The sequence below is a fragment of the Lithobates pipiens genome, unplaced genomic scaffold, assembly GCF_037356315.1.
Source record: "Lithobates pipiens isolate NorthernLeopardFrog02 unplaced genomic scaffold, aLitPip1_a1.2 Scaffold_3, whole genome shotgun sequence".
Lineage (NCBI taxonomy): Eukaryota > Metazoa > Chordata > Amphibia > Anura > Ranidae > Lithobates > Lithobates pipiens.
Window position 1 is genome coordinate 65,623,007 of NW_027507790.1, and position 18,413 is coordinate 65,641,419.

At 38.0% G+C, this 18,413-nt stretch overlaps 1 protein-coding gene across 2 annotated transcripts in view; it reads right to left on the reverse strand.

Moving 5' to 3' along the window:
- ADGRD1 (adhesion G protein-coupled receptor D1) overlaps positions 1-18,413 on the reverse strand; it is an 843,751-nt gene that overhangs the window by 758,882 nt on the left and 66,456 nt on the right. Inside the window, exon 4 of one of the 2 annotated variants that reach the window (XM_077461778.1) lies at positions 12,166-12,261. The exons of the other annotated variant lie outside the window; for it this stretch is intronic. Within the exon in view, the coding sequence (XP_077317904.1) occupies positions 12,166-12,261 (96 nt within the window). The remainder of the gene's footprint in view (positions 1-12,165; positions 12,262-18,413) is intronic. 2 annotated transcript variants of the gene reach the window in all.

The following is an 18,413-nucleotide window of genomic DNA, read 5'->3' on the forward strand; positions in this document are numbered from 1 at the left end:
GCCCCAGTGGGGAGAAGGTGATATGAGTAGATCAGCATAGTAAAAGCAATGGTTGGCAGCACATAGAAAAGGCTCTAGTGGGGAAGTGATAACGATTTGAGCATTGCAAGAGCAACAATGGGCAGCATTTTAAGTATACCCCAGTGGTACAGTGGTAAAGAGGGTAGTGAAATGAAACCTAGTGGGGAGTATTTACAGGAAGCACCAGTGGGGAGGTAGTAAAGAGCATAGCATAGTGAAAGCCATGTTGGAAAGGGGGCAAGGAACCTAATGTTTTTAAAACAGTGATGCGAACAACTCAAAGGAAGCCCCAGTTAAAGGGGTGTGGCACTCAAAGGCCTACAATGGGTCACAAGACCCCAAAGAGCCAAATCCATTATTATATGTAGATTTTTGATATTCTGCAGTCTTTAGTCATCTATGCTCTACATTTGAGAATAAATAAGTGCTTGTTCTTCCACTGTCTGCATACAGTACACCACCCCACATTCATCATTCGATCCTGAAAAGTCTCCATAAATAAACAGTGGCTTTGGCATTTATTTACCAGAATAATATATAACTGTGTTGTAAACAGAGCTGTTAATATCGTGATTATTTATATTCTTTTTACAATGAGAAAGGAACATTATCAAAACACTAGTGTAATTGTATGCAAAAAGAACAATTATTTCTGGCATTAGTTCCTGCTGAGTTAGTAGATAAGCTATTTACCAATAAATTAGACTCATGCCATAAAAGCAGGAAGATGAAGACATTTATGTTCGAGATTTAACACTACAAATTTAAAGAAGCCTTGGGGGATCCTACAAATAAATTCACCTGTTACAGGATTGAGTACATACTGTTGCATGCAGTATTAAGGTCAAGTAGGCTTTTTTATCTAGTAAGAGGAATCATGCGCAGAATTTACTGATCTAAAGCAACCAATCAAAACATTAAAAATAAGTGCTTATATTGTTTAAAGTCTAGTAATAGATTGTAAGCTCTAACGAGCAGGGCCCTCTGATCCCTCCTGTATAGATTTGTATTGTAAGTGTACTGTCTGCCCTCATATTGTAAAGCGCTGCGCAAACTGTTGGCGCTGTATAAATCCTGAATAATAATAATAATAATAGTAATAAACTGTCCCGCCCTGCTCTGCACCTGCTCAGCTGCTTTTCATTTTTGGCACTGTGCCAAAAATCAGAGCCACTATAGGCTGATCTGTTGACAGTCTAAAGATTTACTGCTGATCAGAGGCTCTGGGCTTCAACACCAAGGTGACCTCTGGCAAGAAGAAACAGGAGCAATGCTGGAGGCAATTTACAGCACACACTAATGTCGGTAGCATTAACCACTTACAGACCGGACCATTTTGCTGGTCAAAGACCAGACCACTTTTTGCGATTCGGCACTGCGTCGCTTTAACTGACAATTGCGCGGTCGTGCGACGTGGCTCCCAAACAAAATTGACGTCCTTTTTTTCCCACAAATAGAGCTTTCTTTTGGTGGTATTTGATCACCCCTGCGGTTTTTATTTTTTGCGCTATAAACAAAAATAGAGCGACAATTTTGAAAAAAACGCATTATTTTTTACTTTTTGTTATAATAAATATCCCCCAAAAATATATAAAAAAACATTTTTTTCCCTCACTTTAGGCCGATACGTATTCTTCTACATATTTTTGGTAAAAAAAATCGCAATAAGCGATTATTGATTGGTTTGCGCAAAAGTTATAGCGTTTACAAAATAGGGATAGTTTTATAGCATTTTTATTAATAATTTTTTATTATTTTCTTTTTTACTAGTAATGGCGGCGATCAGCGATTTTTATTGTGACTGCGACATTGTGGGGGACCCATCGGACATTTTTGACACATTTTTGGGACCATTGTCATTTATACAGTAATTACTGCTATATAAATGCAGTGATTCCTGTGTAAATGACACTGGCAGTGAAGGGGTTAACCAGTGGGTGGCAGTGTAGGGGTTAAGTGTTCCCAGGGGTGTGTTACTAACTGTGGGGGGGTTGGGCTTTCATTTAGTGAACACTGATCTCTGCTCCAATCACATGGAGCAGAGATCAGCGTCACTAGTTGCTAGGCAGAATGGAGAATTGCTGTTTACACGGCATTTCCTCCATTCAGCCGTCCCGTAAGACGATCGCGGGTATGCCCGCGGTGATTGAGTCCGCGGGTCCCGCGACTGGACTCACGAGGGTCCCGACCAGTGGGGGAGCGCGCTGCTAGCGGCGTGCTCCCGATGGCAGGGCGGCATTGAATATTGGACGTACCTGTACGCCAATATGCCTGCCCGTGCCATTCTGTCGACGTACATCGCCGTGCGCCGGTCGGGAACCGGTTAATGTGGAATGTATGTTTCTTGCTAAAAAAAATTATCAAGCTGTTATGGGTAAAGTTCCACTTTAAATACATTAAAGTATAATTAAAGACAAAACTTTTTTAGCTTTGGGTAAAGAATACAAGCGGCTTCCTATGGGCTGCATCGAGAAGAGCAGGAGCCTAGAGTGACAGCAGGGAACCACAGAAGAGTAAGTTCAGTGCTGCTTTGTGCATTGCCATTGCACAGAGCAGGTAAATATAATATGTTTGTTATTTTTTTTAAATTAGACTTTACTTTATTTAGACCCCTTTCACACTGGGGCGCTTTGCCTGTACATAGACATATTCCCCCTATCTATATCTTCCACAGGCCCTATTCAGACTACTGACCCCTGATTGGGGATTTCTGCTCCCCCATCCCCTGTTTGATTAAGCATTATTGTTTAACAGCTTGTGCCAGTATCACCCTATTGTAAGACCAATTTTCAAGATTGCCTTTATTTTGTACAGGTGTTATTTTCTGTATCAAATGAACTGTTCTCACTTGATAAGTTGGGGTATTTGCAGACTGGATAAGAGATGATTTATCATACATTTCATTGTCTCTTTCATCTGAGAAGTACAGTATGAACTTTCTTAAAATTAGTCCATGTTATTCTTAGCGAGTGTATAACATCCATTCTGATGATTGAAAATCAAATAACCCATACATATGTGTGTATAATCATGTTCAAGAAAGATTCATTCCTGGCCATTGGCTTGTTCACCTAACAAATAAATATTACATCCATGTGCATCTGACTTTGTTCTTTCTTGCCAGCGTAACAAACTGTTTGACCGAATAAAGACATATGCTGTCTCTTTCAATTTTTCCTTATGAGATTTGTTCTTTTTTTTTTTACCATATCGCAAACTGTGGAGCTTCTCCAAAATAGACCTTGAAGAGAAATTTTAAAAGCATGGAAATTGTTTCTTTCTCTCTTTATGTGGTGCTCTAGTGGGTAGTTATGCTCCATTGCTCTCTATTCACATTAAACCAATATTAATATGAAGCCTTTGCTATCAGTATGACAAGCAATAAAACATGTTGCATTCAATTTTCATTACATTTGGTACAGCTACATATGGGATGCACAATTTAAGTTACATAGTTAGAATAACCCTTGCCTCCAACCTATAAACTGACAGTGCCAACCCACAACCAGCATTTTAAGACTTCACCTGCCAAAAAATGGGACATGAATGAAAGCGCACCCAATAAAGACTAACTCACATAAGTGCTCCTTGTACAAGCACTTATTTTATTCCTGTCCAGTCTAACAAGCAATTCATTGCGGCATAAAATTGCAAGCCCCTCCTGATGCCAATACACCTATTATTCTGTTTTTGCCCCATGTGCCATAAAGGTCAGGCCCTGTTTAACCACGGATAAGGAGTGCTAAGTCAAGGTGTGCCGACAGCCAGAGTTACCTGGGTGCAAACCAGAGAGTGGACTAATTGCTAAGTGTGACTGGGTGGTGAGCTGCAATATTGTTGGGACTGGTGAGCTCCTGCTGTGGGCATTTACTATCTGCTGCTAGAGAGATTTAGGAACTGACCATACAGCCATCTAGTAGCCCTATTGCTGCCTGCAGGCTTGACTGGGACTATGTTCATGTGCACCAATGGCACAATTGGGCGCCAGCACTAGCTGGCTGAGGAGTTAGGACTAAAGAGTACCCCTTAACAGCTGCTACACAGATACTGACTGCTTATGCTAAGAGGTACCTCTCAGGAGACATTGCACCATATCTTAACCAGTGCACTCTAGACTAGTTATAATATTAGTATACATATTGCACCTTTTGTTGCTGACTTTTCTGATTCATGTGTTGATTCCAGTCCTGTTGTACATAACTATATTCTAAGTTACTTTGACATAGTAACATAGTGATTATACTGTCTAGAGAACTGTGTCTGAACCTACCTGCTGTGTGTTCATTTATGCTCACCATTTATTCTAACCTGTACCAATATATTGAGTTCATTTATCACTAGATGGTCTTGTGTCTTTTTCATGGTGCTAATTCACAGCCGAGTTAAAGGTATCTATATATTTGTTCTTTCAAGGGTTTACAGTAACTTTCATTCAACCCAGCATGTCAGAGGGCTGAAGGTGTTCTTGGAGTCAAGATGCAGAACAAAGCCCAAATTACCAAGCTGCTCCTTCAGGGGTAGCACTACAGAAATATTACAGAAGACATTCATCATAAGGTTTCTAAAACCAAATTTGTACTAACACAACTCACGAGTACCACAGACGAAAATACATAATCTAATTATATTAGCTCAGTAGCACAGTAAACTATATGCTAATTACTGTAACATACTTCTTTGGTGCTTATATTTCATCTAATGGCAATTGCCATATGGTTGAAGTGAAAGCTGACCTGGGTGTAATTGAGGCACCCATTTTATACATTGTTCTGTTAGAATGACACTAAGCAGTGTATACAGACATCCTGGCTAAGAACTGACAGCCTGGGTTTCATCATCTTTGATCATGACTTTTGGTACTTGTCAACTGTTAGCATGGTGCCTGGATGTTAATGTTAGATGTTATGTTAATGCAGGTTTTTAGAAGGCTATGTAAGGTTATACATGGTGGAAAACCTTAACAGATATTTTTCTCATTTCTTAATAAAACGGTATATCAATTTAACTTGATTCTAGCTTAAATTAGTCAAAAGTACATTCATTTATTTAATGCTATATTAAGAATGTGGAGGCATATGTTCTTCCTTGCAGAGAAATGGTTTAATATTAATTTTTATCAGCAAAGTCAACCTAGAGAATGATCTGTAAAATTATAATTAATAGTTTAGTTTCAGCTAACTTATGAAACTTATACAAACAATAAGCAGTGTCATATAAGGCCCTGGAATGAAGAGCAGACCTCATTGTTAGTCCAAGATTAAGAAGGCAGGGACACTAGGGAGTGAATTATTGACATACTAACAAATCCAATTTCTAATCAGGTTCACAGCTGTTCTGCAGAGGCTGGCAATCTGACAACTACTCCTGTAGGCAATGAGGTACATACCACAGCTTGACACCATAAGCTTTAATTTTTTTTTGCAGTCCCAAAATATTTCCAGAAGATCTGTCTGCTCTTCAGATGCTGATCACTATATAATCACCACACAGTCTTTTATTTTAAGTGCTTGAATTTTTGGACATTAGCACAAACAAGCCATTGTTTAAAGGGTAAGTATAGTGTATGAAATGAGAATACATTTTAATGTATTATTGTAGTGTTTGCCTTAAAGTAATTTTATGTTTCATCGAGTTAAGCTTCTGAATTGATGCAGAGGATAAATAGAACACCAGGTCGTGTAAGCCCTATATGAAGCTAGAGATAAAGTGTATGGCCTTGTAGTTGATTCAGAACAGTGGATCATGTTAAGGACTGGCACCCCTTCTGACAGCCTGAGCAGCTAACACATTGGTTCTTTTGGAACACTGTATGTAGCATAAGCTACATACAATTTACAGTGCTGTGTTCCAGTAACAAGGGGACTTCCCATCCCATTCCTGAAACACTGCTTAGCCACTGAAATGAAGCCTTGTAATTTTTCAATGAATACAAGACTTCCTCTGAATGGCTGGGGTGGAGATCATGATGTCATCCACCCCTCTTTCCATCTCAACCATTCAAGGGAAGACTTGTATTACTTAATTAAAAAAAATAAGGCTTTCAGTAAAAAGCTGAACAACTCTGAGTCTTACTTGATTTGTTCCAGGAACAGAGCGGGAAGTTCTCTTACAATTGTTGGTGCACAGTGCTATAAACTGTAGCATCAATTCGTACAGTGCTGACAGCAGCCACATGTATCAGCAAAGAACATAGTCCAGTTGGGCCAAAAACTATTTAAATTGATAGCAAAGCTAAAGTTAGGTTTTAACAACATAGATTTATTGAGAAAGTATACAACCCCTGGAAAATGTATGGTATCGCCACTCTTGGAAATTTTTCATTCAATTGTTTAATTGTTTTGAAAAAAAAAAAATAATCACAGACATGCCTCAAAACAATTTTCATGTAATATTCCAATCTACTGCCTTTAAGAAACACTTTAAAAAAAAAAATACTGTAGTCAATTGCAACTGTTTTTGCAGATCAAGCAGAAGAAAAAAATAGAGAATCACTCAATTCTGAGTTATGGAATCACCATGTATTTTGCAGTTCTAAAACAAACATCTGCATCAGAGTACAGCCTGATAATGATGTCATCATCACCAAACATCCTTTCAGTTGATGGAATAAGAAAAGTGTTCAAAATCTCAATATACTTTTTTTTTTATTGAAGATCTAATGACTGTCATCTCCACCATAATTTTACCTGACATGCAACCCCATATCTTTAATGATTGTGGAAATTTGTAGGTTTTCTTCAAGCAGTTGTCCTCATACATTTCCTTGGAACGGCACCAAAAAAAGTTTCAGCATCATCACATTGCCCAATGCAGATTGGTGATTCATCACTAATATCACTTTCATCCAGTCATCCACAGTCCATGATTGCTTTTCTTTAGCCCGCTATAACCTTGTTTTATTCTGTATGTAAATCCCATTTCCTTTAGGCGATGTCTTATGCCACATACACGCGACCGTTTTTTCCGTCAGAATAAACTCTGACGGTTTTTCTAGCGGAGTTCCGCTGAAATGGACTTGCCTACACATGATCACACCAAAGTCTGATCGTTTAGAATGCAGTGACATACAACACATATGACGGGACTAGAAAAAGGAAGTTCAATAGCCAGTAGCCAATAGCTGCCCTTGCATCGTTTTTGGTCCGTCAGAACAGCATACAGACGAACGGTTTTCCCGATAGGAATTGATTCAGTCGGAAAAACTTAAAACATATTCTATTTCTAGGTCCATCAGAATTTTCGAAAAAAAAAAAGTCTGCTGAAGCCCACACACTATCAGAATATCCAATGAAATGATTCCGTAGGAGTTTTTCTGCCAGAAATTCCAACCGCGTGTACACGGCATTACATTTCAGTCACAGACATTGACTCATTTGTTTTGTTGTGCATTTTCTGTTTTCAAGGCATATTGCTTTAAGTTTTCTATCTTGGCGCTTTGACGTCTTCCTTGGTCTAGCAGTACATTTCCCTTTAACAACCTTCCCATTTAATTTTTACTAACGAAAAGCATTATTAACACCTAAACAGAAAAAAATAAGGTTACAGTGGGCTAAAAACAAAAGCAATCATGGAGTGTGGATCACTGGATGAAAGTGATATTCAGTGATGAATTACGAATCTGTATTGGGCAGGGTGACGATGCAGGAACGTTTGTTTGGTGCTGTTTCAATGAAATGTATGAATATTTTCCCCAGAATTGAGTGATTCCATATTTTTTTTCCTCTGCTTGATCTAAAAAAACTGTTGCAATTGACTACAGTTTTTTTTGTTTTTTAATTTCTTTTAAGTGTTCCTTAAAGCTAGAAGGTTGGAATGTTAAATGAAAATAGTTTTGAGTCATGTCTGTGATTACTTTTTTTCTACACAATTGAACAACTGAATGAATATTTTCCAAGAGCGGTGATTCCATATTTTTTGCCAGGGGTTGTAGTAAAGCATCACATATACAGTTGTGCTCATATGTTTACATACCCTGGCAGAATTTGAGATACATTTTTCAGAGAATATGAATGATAACACAAAAATATTTGACAGTACCAGCTGTGGTTTTTGGAATGCACGCATGCACTTTCTAATATTGCAATTTTCTAGCGATTATATATGTTTATATTTTAATGTTGCATATTTCTACACATTTTTCATATTTTTATTATTTTTTTTGTTTATATCTGTATTTTCCATGCAATTTGCAAACAACAATCCAGCATTTTGGGTGATAGGCACATTTATTCAGTTACACATTTTTGTTTAGATTGGTTCTTATATGGCACAGGTGTGCAATTAAAAGTAGGCGAGCGCCGGAGCTACCACCTCAGCACTTCACTGCGAGAAAAGGTAGTTGAACATTATAAAACAGGAAAGGGATATAAAAAGATATCCAAGGAATTGAGAATGCCAATCAGCAGTGTTCAAACTCTAATCAAGAAGTGAAAAATGAGGGAGGCAAAGAAAAACTCACAAATAACTTCAGGTGAAATACAGGACTCTCTGAAACATGTGGTGTGGCTGTTTCAAAATGCACAATAAGGAGGCACTTGAAGAAAGATGGGCTGTATGGTATGAGTCGCCAGAAGAAAGCCATTACTACGCAAATGCCACAAAGTATCCCTCTTACAATACGCAAAACAGCACAGAGACAAGCTTTAAACCTTCTGACACAAAGTCATTTGGAGTGATGAGACCAAAATTTTGCATTTTGGCCACAACCATAAATGCTACATTTGGAGAGGAGTCAACAAGGCCTATGATTAAATGTACACCATTCCTACTGTGAAACACAGAGGTGGATCGCTGATGTTTTGGGGATGTGTGAGCTACAAAGGCACAGAAAATTTGTTCAAAATTGTTGGCAAGATCAATGCAGTATGTTATCAAAAAATACTGGAGGAACATTTTGCATTCATCAGCCAGGAAGCTGTGCATGGGAAGTACTTGGACATTCCAACATGACAATGATCCAAAACACAAGGCTAAGTCCACCTGTCAATGGCTACAGCAGAATAAAGTGAAGGTTCTGGAGTGGACAACAACCCTAAACATACAGCCAGAGCTACAATGGAATGGTTTAGATCAAAGCACATTCATGTGTTAGGATGTCCCAGTTAAAGTCCAGACCAAAATCGAATTTGGAATCTGTGGCAAGACTTGTAAATTACTGTTCACAGACACTCTCCATCCAATCTGACAGAGCTTGAGCTAAGAAGAATGGGCAAAAATGTCACTCTCTAGATGTGCCAAGCTGGTAGAAACATAACCAAAAAGAATTGCAGCTGTAATTCTAGCGAAAGGTGGTTCTACAATGTAATGACTTATCATTTTCCTTCCACTTCACAATTATGTGTCACTTTGTGTTGGTCTATCACATAAAATCCCAAAAAAATACATTCATGATTTTGGTTGTAACATGACAAAATGTGGAAAATTTCAAGGGGTGTGAATACTTTTTCAAGGCACTGTAAGTGTAAAGCTGCAGTGTACTATCTGAATTTAGGACATATACAGTATATAGCACTGCATGAATAAAGAACAGGTATGCCTAGTAGGTAGACCCTTTCTTCTTAAGAATACAGCAACACACTAGAATCTGTAGACTGTTATGTAGGTGGTGTTCAAAGTGCTACATTTTGTGTACCTATAGTCTCCTAAAATGTAAATCAGATCCAATGTTTTTTATTTGTGTTTTACTTAAACAACTCTATAATAGACATACCGTCCTCAGCTGACTTTAGCTCTCTAACAATTTCTTTCAGGGAACTAACAGATTTGAATAGCTCCAGATTTTTTTCAGTGTTTCAGTATTTAACACCAAAAACTTGCTGATAAGTTCGCAGCTTTTCCAGAGACATAGAACCATACGGAGCCCATGTAATAGATATCATAAGTGACAATCAGACGTTATATGGACTGATCCTCTCAGAAAATACATCCTTCTATAGCTCACATTACATATGGCCACTTACTAAAATGTAATTCAACTGAAATACTGTTTAATACTAAAAGAATCACACTTCATGGGCTCCTGAACCAGGATTTTGAAAGCACTGTCTTTCATGTTGATGACTTCTGTAATTATATAATGAATCCAGCACATCTACGACTACATATTTCAGAACAGTGTAAATCTTTGGAACACTATAAACATAAAACATTATCATTAAAGAAATGCTTGCCCAAGGGGTACTGTACATGACAAAATAAATACAAATAGGATATTTATCTTCTATAAGAAAGCTTCCCTATTTTACGGGATAACATCAGTTTTTTTTTTTGCAATGCATACTGTGATATAATATATATTATTATTATTACTGTATACTCATTTTAATTCAGTGTTAAAAGGGTGCTTTACTTGTGGATTCTCATTCATGTCTTGAAAACCCTAGTGATGAATGTCTGATCTCTGCTAGTTCACCCAAGTCCAAATCCTACTCAGTATTTCATTTATGCACCTCTATGCTGAATACAGTGAAAGAGACACTTTGATGTGGCTTTTAGTCTATGTGGATGGAAAACAAGGTGAGAGACTCCTGCAGTAAATCCCAGAGAAACATATGATATGGCTAGCTGCTGTCAACCCAACCTTTACACTGGTCTGGTAGCTGGTAAGTTTAGGCAAATGTCATTACTTATCTTAAGACAAGGATTTTTTTCCCGTTTGTAATTGTGTTGTTTTTCCAGGTTGTGTAAAGCTGAATTTTAGCCCCAAAAAAAAAATCTCTATAGCTTTAATGAGCTAATTTTTCCCAATAAAGTAAGTTCCACATCATGCAGGAAGCTGGATCCTGGATAAACCTTCACTGCAGGGATACCTTGTCCTCTTCCTGGCTCTGAACATTCAGTGCTGGTGGGGATTCATTGCTTCAGGTCTTCAATGACCCACCCCCTCTTCGTTCCTCCCCCTTTGAGAAAAGGTCATTGCTTTGTAACATTTTCTGTGAATGGGCGACAACCTGATGAGTCCCCAGGATTCCCTCACCATTCACAGTTAATGTTATAGGCAGTGAAAGCAATGAAAACACATTTCTCAATGGAGAAGGGAGAAGTGGCTGGCTGCTCATTGGTAAATTATTCGCAGCTGGTTAACAGAAGACCCAAAGTTAATAACCCCCACATTTGTGGAAAACAAACATAAGAAGGCACACCAACCTAGTGCATTACTGTATAACTGTTTATTTGATAAAAAATAGATACCATAATACTCACAAAAGGAGAATTAACATAGGCGTGACATAAGCCAATCTCCACCAGATGCATCACCATCAGATCGGGTGCAGCTGACACATTTAGAGAGACAAGCCCTCTTCCTCAAGCTTTTCCAATAAAAAGTTATACAGTAATGCATTCGGCTGGTGCGCCTTCTTATGATTGTCTTTGGCCTGGTTTTCCTTGAATTTAAGAGGGCAGCAAGGCTCTAGTGCTTACATTGGTGGCACAAGTGGGTGGATACTTACAGTGCTCCATGTTCAGTGCTTAAGGTGGAAGATAGTCCATTGGGGTCACCTGACAATTGGACTACCAGGAAGATTACTACGCCTGTAGCATGGACTTTTTGAACCTTTACCTGCATTTGTGGAAGTTCAGAGACAGAAAGAGGGTGGGTCATCCCTGCAGTGATAATGTTTACAGCATCCAGCTATCTGCACTATGTGGGACATACTTCATTACAAATTAGTTTGCTCACTAAAGTTTTGGAGATTTTTTTTTAATTGCTAAAGTTCAGCTATAATTTTATGTTTTTGAATGTCCCAAGAATACCAAGTGGACATAGTGAGGCTTTAGCCAATGCCTTCTAGGAAATGTATAGGAAAGTACCTGCTCAAAAGAAGAAAGGATCTCTGGGTAATTGTAATTATTTACAAGGCAGATATTTAGGGTAATATATAATATAGTTATTACTATTATTTTTCCATTTAAAGCAACTTGTATTTTAGTGACTATTGCAATGTATCAAATAATAGTTTACATGAAAATATGTACTGGCATGAGATGGATTGCTGAAATAATGTTACACACATGAATTCTTACACTTTGAAAATGAAAAGTAATTACAATAATAACAGTATTAAAAAGTAATAAATTGTATTGATTCAAATTACACACAGATGGCATGCACACGTGCATGATATATACTTGCACAGTCCTCACCTACAGTTGCAGACAAGTTAGGAAAGGAAGAGTCATTGCTATGGACAGAGGAAGAATTATGGTAAGGGAGCACAATGTAATTGTGGATGATGACAGCTGGAATGGATAAAAGACAAACAAAATCACACATGAGAAACAAATATAACATATACTTTATTTCTCTCAACAAAACATAAAATAGGAATAATATATGACACTGAGGCTGATATTAATCCAAACAGGTTTAATGTTAAAGACGGCCATCCCTAGACTATCTGGAGAATACCTATTACTGGGGACAAACTTCTGACGCTACATTGGATTTACTAACATTTCAGAGAATGTTGTGGTGTTTTAGCTTCATAAGACAAATAAATACTATTTTTTTTACTTCCATCGAAACAGGTTAATCAGTATTTTACTTTAACCGACCTAGGTGTAAGAGAATATGATACATGTAATCGATTATTTTTTCTACAGTGCCTTGTAAAGGCATTCATTATGTGAAACGTGGAAGGATAAGATGGCCCCAACTTACTTAGCATGAGTGTAGCCAACCCCGCTTCCTGGGCACTGAAGGTAGAAACTAATCTAACTGGAAAAGGTCATAAATTCAGTAGTCTTGTTTGTTGAGAGATATAAACCTGAATAGCAATGATCTCACAAGACACAATGTAAAATGATGGTGAAGTATGATCATGGATTATGGAAGAAAAACTCACAAGGTGCATTGATAATAGGGGATGAAATAAGAACAAAAAAAGCACACAGAGCTGTGAACATAAAGTTACTAACTCAAATAATCCATACTTTTGTACTTTTTCCAAGATCATCTTCACTTAACAACTTTTATAGATTTTTTTAGAATAAAAGTATAATAATGTATGAATAAGGCTACATTTACACCTCTTCAATTTGGTGGGTGCTGAACGTTAAGGCAAAACTCTGCTTACCTCTTTAGTTTGCGATTTCCATCAAAATGAACCTTCTATAGGAATGAATAATAGTAAAGTATGTAAAATGCACCACATCGAAACTGTACTATATGTAAAAACACTAAGGTGTGAATGTAGCATATGAATTTGAAAACTCCAGACAGAACTTTTTTTTTTTTAACCACGTAAATGGTTAGAACCTCTCCAAAGTTTTTATTACTGTGTTCATTCCAGTTAGGGAAATTTCCCCTCACTTCCTGTTATGTAGACTCTTTCTCTAGATTAGTAAGTAAGGTTGGATTTTCCCAATGGGGGCACAGACAGCTACACTATATGGCTAAAAAGTTATGGTCAACTGGCCATCACACCTATATAAGCTTTTTTCAACATCCTATTCCAAACTATGGTTAATAATGTGGATTGGGCCCCCTTTAGTAGCTATAACTACATACACTCTTTTGGAAAGACGTTCCATGAAATGTTTGTATCTCTTGGCATTTTTGCTTATTCAACCAGACGGATTTTTGTAAAGTCGGGTGCTGATGTTGGACAAACCACCAGGCTCGCAATCAGTATTGCAATTAACCCCAGTGATGTTTAATATGATTTAAAATGGCTGTAAATGCAGAACATGTTTTACCTTAAAGGATAAGTTTACCTTTCATAACATGTTACATGTTACACCCATATTTAGGGTGTAATATGTTATGAAAGGATTTGCCCCCGTTCCCCCGCTCTGACAGCTAGTGGGAGATCTTCTCCCCCCCACGCTAGCTGCCAAAGTTAAAAAAAAACTCACTCATTCATAGTGTTCTGTGAATGGAAAACTACAAGGCTTGTAGTTCTCAATGAAATACCATGGCACTCTGAGCGCTGTGGTAGTTCATTAATTTTTTTCCTGCATGGCATCAGCAATCTGCTGATCGATGCTGCAATGCTTTACAAGCTCCTACAACAAAAAATAATAAATGTAAATGTTTTTTAAAAGGTGACCTTATACACTAATGCATGCCTGCATTAAGGTTAAAAATGTTCCAGTATTTGTATCGCCCCCTCACCCTTGCCTGATCCCTCTGCCGATCCAGAGATGTGACCATTTGCAGTGGTGGTGGTCTTTCTCTCTTCACAGGACCCTGAGGCAGAAGCAAGAGCCATTGGCTCCTGCTGCTGTCAATGAAATCCTGTAAGGAGAGAGGGTGCTGAGCCAAGTTGTGCTGTGTGTGCCTATGAATGCACACAGCCTGTCTCAGGAGTGATCCTGCACATGCGCCTCCATAGCAAGCGGCTTGCTATGGTGGGGCATGCAGAAGAGGAGAAGCCAAGAGCGTTGGAGGGGGACTCCAGTAGATGAGGTTCAGGGCATCTCTATGCAAAACCATTGCACAGAGCAGGTAATTATAAACCTGTTTGTTATTTTACAAAACACTAAACTGATCAAACCATACCTTTAGGAAGCTTGCTTCATGCACAAGGGCACAGTCATGGTGGAATAGAAAAGGGACTCCCCCAAACCGTTGTCACAAGGTTGTAAGCAAACAATTGTGGCTTAGTGGTTAGCGCTTATGCTTTGTATCACTGACATCCCTGGTTCAAGTCCCTACCAGGACACTATCTGTGTGAAGTTTTGGAGGAAACCCATGCAAGTACAGGGAGAGCATGCACAGTACTATCCAAACTGGCTGTAGTGTGTGGGGACTGATATGCTGTGTAATTTATTTTTAGCGCTATGTCAATACTTGTAATAAAATATCAAATACAGTGTCTGGAAAAAGTATTCATACCCCTTGAAATTTTCCACATTTTGTCATGTTACAATAAAAAACGTAAATGTATTTTATTGGGATTTTATGTGATAGACCAACACAAAGTGGCACATAATTGTGAAGTGGAAGGAAAATGATATATGGTTTTCAAATTTTTTTACAAATATATATCTAAAAGGTGTGGAATGCATTTATTCAGCCCCCCTGAGTCAATACTTTGCAGAACCACCTTTCTCTGCAATTACAGCTGCAAGTCTTTTTGGGTATATCGCTAGCAGATTGGCACATCTAAAGAGTGAAAAAGTTACCTATTCTTCTTTGCAAAATAGCTCAAGCTCTGTCAGATTGGATGAAAAGCGTTTTTGAACAGCAATTTTCAGGTCTCGCCACAGATTCTCAATTGGATTTAGGTCTGGACTTTGACTGGGCCATTCTAACAGATGAATATACTTTGATCTAAGCCATTCCAATGTAGCTCTGGCTGTATGTTTAGGGTGGTTGTCCTGCTGGAAGGTGAACCTCAGCCCCAGTCTCAAGTCTTTTGCAGACTCTAACAGGTTTTCTTCTAAGTTTGCCCTGTATTTGGCTACATCCATTTTCCCATCAGCTCAGACCAGCTTCCCTGTCCCTGCTAAAGAAAAGCATCCCAACAACATGATGCTGCCACTACTTTCATGCTGGGGATAGTGTGTTAGTCTTAGTCCACATGTTTGCTGTATCCCCTACATGGCTTCTCGCAAAATGCAAACAAGACTTCTTATGGCTTTCTTTTAACAATGCCTTTTCTTCTTTCCACTCTACTATAAAGGCCAGATTTGTGGAGTGCACCACTAATAATTGTCCTGTGGACAGATTCTCGCATCTGAGCTGTAGATCTCTGCTGCTCCTCCAGAGTTACCATGGGCTGCTTCACTGATTAATGTCTATTCTGGCCTAACCTGTCAGGTTCGGTGGACAGCCATGTCTTGATAGATTTGCAGTTGTGTCATACTCTTTCCATTTTTGGATGATGGATTGAACATGAGAAGTTCAATGCTTGGGACATTTTTCTTTATAACCTACCCTGATTTAAACTTCTCTACAACTTTATCCCTGACCCGTCGGGTGTGTTCCTTTGCCTTTATGATGCTGTTTGCTCATTAAGGTTCTCTAACAAACCTCTGAGGGCTTCACAGAACAACTGTATTTATACTGAAATTTAATTACACAGAGGTGGACTCTATTTACTAGTTAGGTGACTTCTGAAGGCAATTGATTCCACTAGATTTTAAGGGGATATCAAAGTTAAGCGGGCAGAATACAAATGCACTCCACAATTTTTACATATTTATTTGTAAAAAAAAATGTAAAACCACTTAGCATTTTCCTTCCACTTCACAATTATTTGCCACTTTGTGTTGGTCATATAAAATCCCAATAAAATACATTTACGTTTTTGGTTGTAACATGATAAAATTTGGAAAATGTAAAGAGGTATGAATACTTTTTTAAGGCACTGTATATAAGATATAAAATGTCTTTGCTTTAGCTTCAACTGTACCTTTTACTGGAAACACCTGAACTCAATCATTGAAGGGGTGTCCAGATTATTTTGGTCACATAAGTAGATGTGATGGTTGGTTATCCACAAACGTTTGGTCATATAGTGTATATGAACCTATAGCAATAGAAAGTCCAACCCTTCCTCACATTTTTTTCATTGCTGTCTGTATGGTTGGGGTTAGGGCCCTTTCACGTGCATTCTGATCAGGTCCGCCTGAAAAACTGCTTTTCAGGTGGACCTGATTGAAAGCTCCATGCAGACCTGTAGACATGCAGAAGTATCCATTTACACCAGCCTACCTCCAAGTCTGTCCAGGTCCAGAATAAAAAAAGAACTGCATCCTTTTAAGTTTTCCCGGGCCTAAACGTGACAGATCAGAGCTAGCCTGATGTAACCAGACAGTGACATCTACATTTGCCCGTACAAAGAGATGTCACAGGTCTGATCCATGACACGATCTGAACAGGAAGGAATGTAAAAAATCTGACATTCGTCCCATTCCACTCCGTTTCAGCAGGGGATCTGCTCACGGATCCCCCACTGATTGGAGCGGACTTGGCTCCATGTAAAGGAAACCTTAATCCTGCCATAAACAATTGGCTGCGCAATCTCTTACAACATGTAACAATAATTTTTAAATATGTAACCTAAATGTCACTGCTTGTGATTTTTTTAAATCAGTTTAATTAACAGTACTAGTTTATATTATGATTTAAAAGCAGAGACAGCATGTACTAGGAAAGCAGCTTGACTAACACATATAGCTTCTTGATATCAGCTGTGATCTCCTATTCCCAAGATACTCTCAGAACATTTTGTAGTGTTAAATCAAACACAAGCACCAAAATGACCCATGTAATGTTGGTTATGCAATCATCTCTTGTAAAAACAGTGTTAACTTGTGTTTTACTGGCAAGACTCTGCAGTATGTACATCTGATAACTGTCAATGAAAACTCTGGGATGCCAGAGAAGGCAAAAAAACAAAGCAGATCAAACGTTTAATAATATGCATGGCTCCAGGGTAGAAGGATAAAGATGGCTAAATACACGGAAATGGGTTCTTGAATTTAAATCAAATATCCTTGTGTTTTTAAATGTTTACAAAAGAGATAGAAGTTTAATTCTGGTAATTATCTAATTAATGTGTTCAAGAAAAACTATAGGCATTTAAGAATAACCACATTTCTGGGGTCAAATGTTGTTTAATTTATAGAAGCAAGGGCCATAGAAAGTTTTATATTTGTCCATAAGAAAGATATATGAAACTTCATTAATATATTAGTAGAAAATACATTTGGATGAAAAATTGATTGGTTCTTTCATACATGTTTTTCCCAAAAATCTCTCTGTACAGTTTTAACTGCATTACCATGAGGCATGTGTTTCAAATCTCTAAAGTTATCATGAATATCCAGATGTGCTTCTACAAGATGTATCTCTGCAAACAAGTCTACTTAAGTCTACCTAGTAAATCTAAGCTCTGTGCTAACGCTATATTCTCTATATATTTTCTTCATCACTTATGAACAGCCATTTTTTATTTCTTGCTTGCTTTGAACATTGAAATGAATTTAATATACAGTTGCAAAAAAAAAGTATGTGGACCCTTTTGGAATGATATGGATTTCTGCACAAATTGGTCATAAAATGTGATGTGATCTTCATCTAAGTCACAACATAGACAATCACGGTCTGCGTAAACTAATAACACACACAGAATTAAATGTTACCATGTTTTTATTGAACATACCATTTAAACAATCACAATGCATGTGGAAAAAGTATGTGAACCCCTAGACTAATGAGATCTCCAAGAGCTAACTGAAGTGAGGTGTCAGCCAACTGGAGTCCAATCAATGAGATGAGATTGGAGGTGCTGGTTACAGCTGCCCTGCCCTATAAAAAACACACACCAGTTCTGGGTTTGCTTTTCACAAGAAGCATTGCCTGATGTGAATGATGCCTCGCACAAAAGAGCTCTCAGAAGACCTATGATTAAGAATTGTTGACTTACATAAAGCTGGAA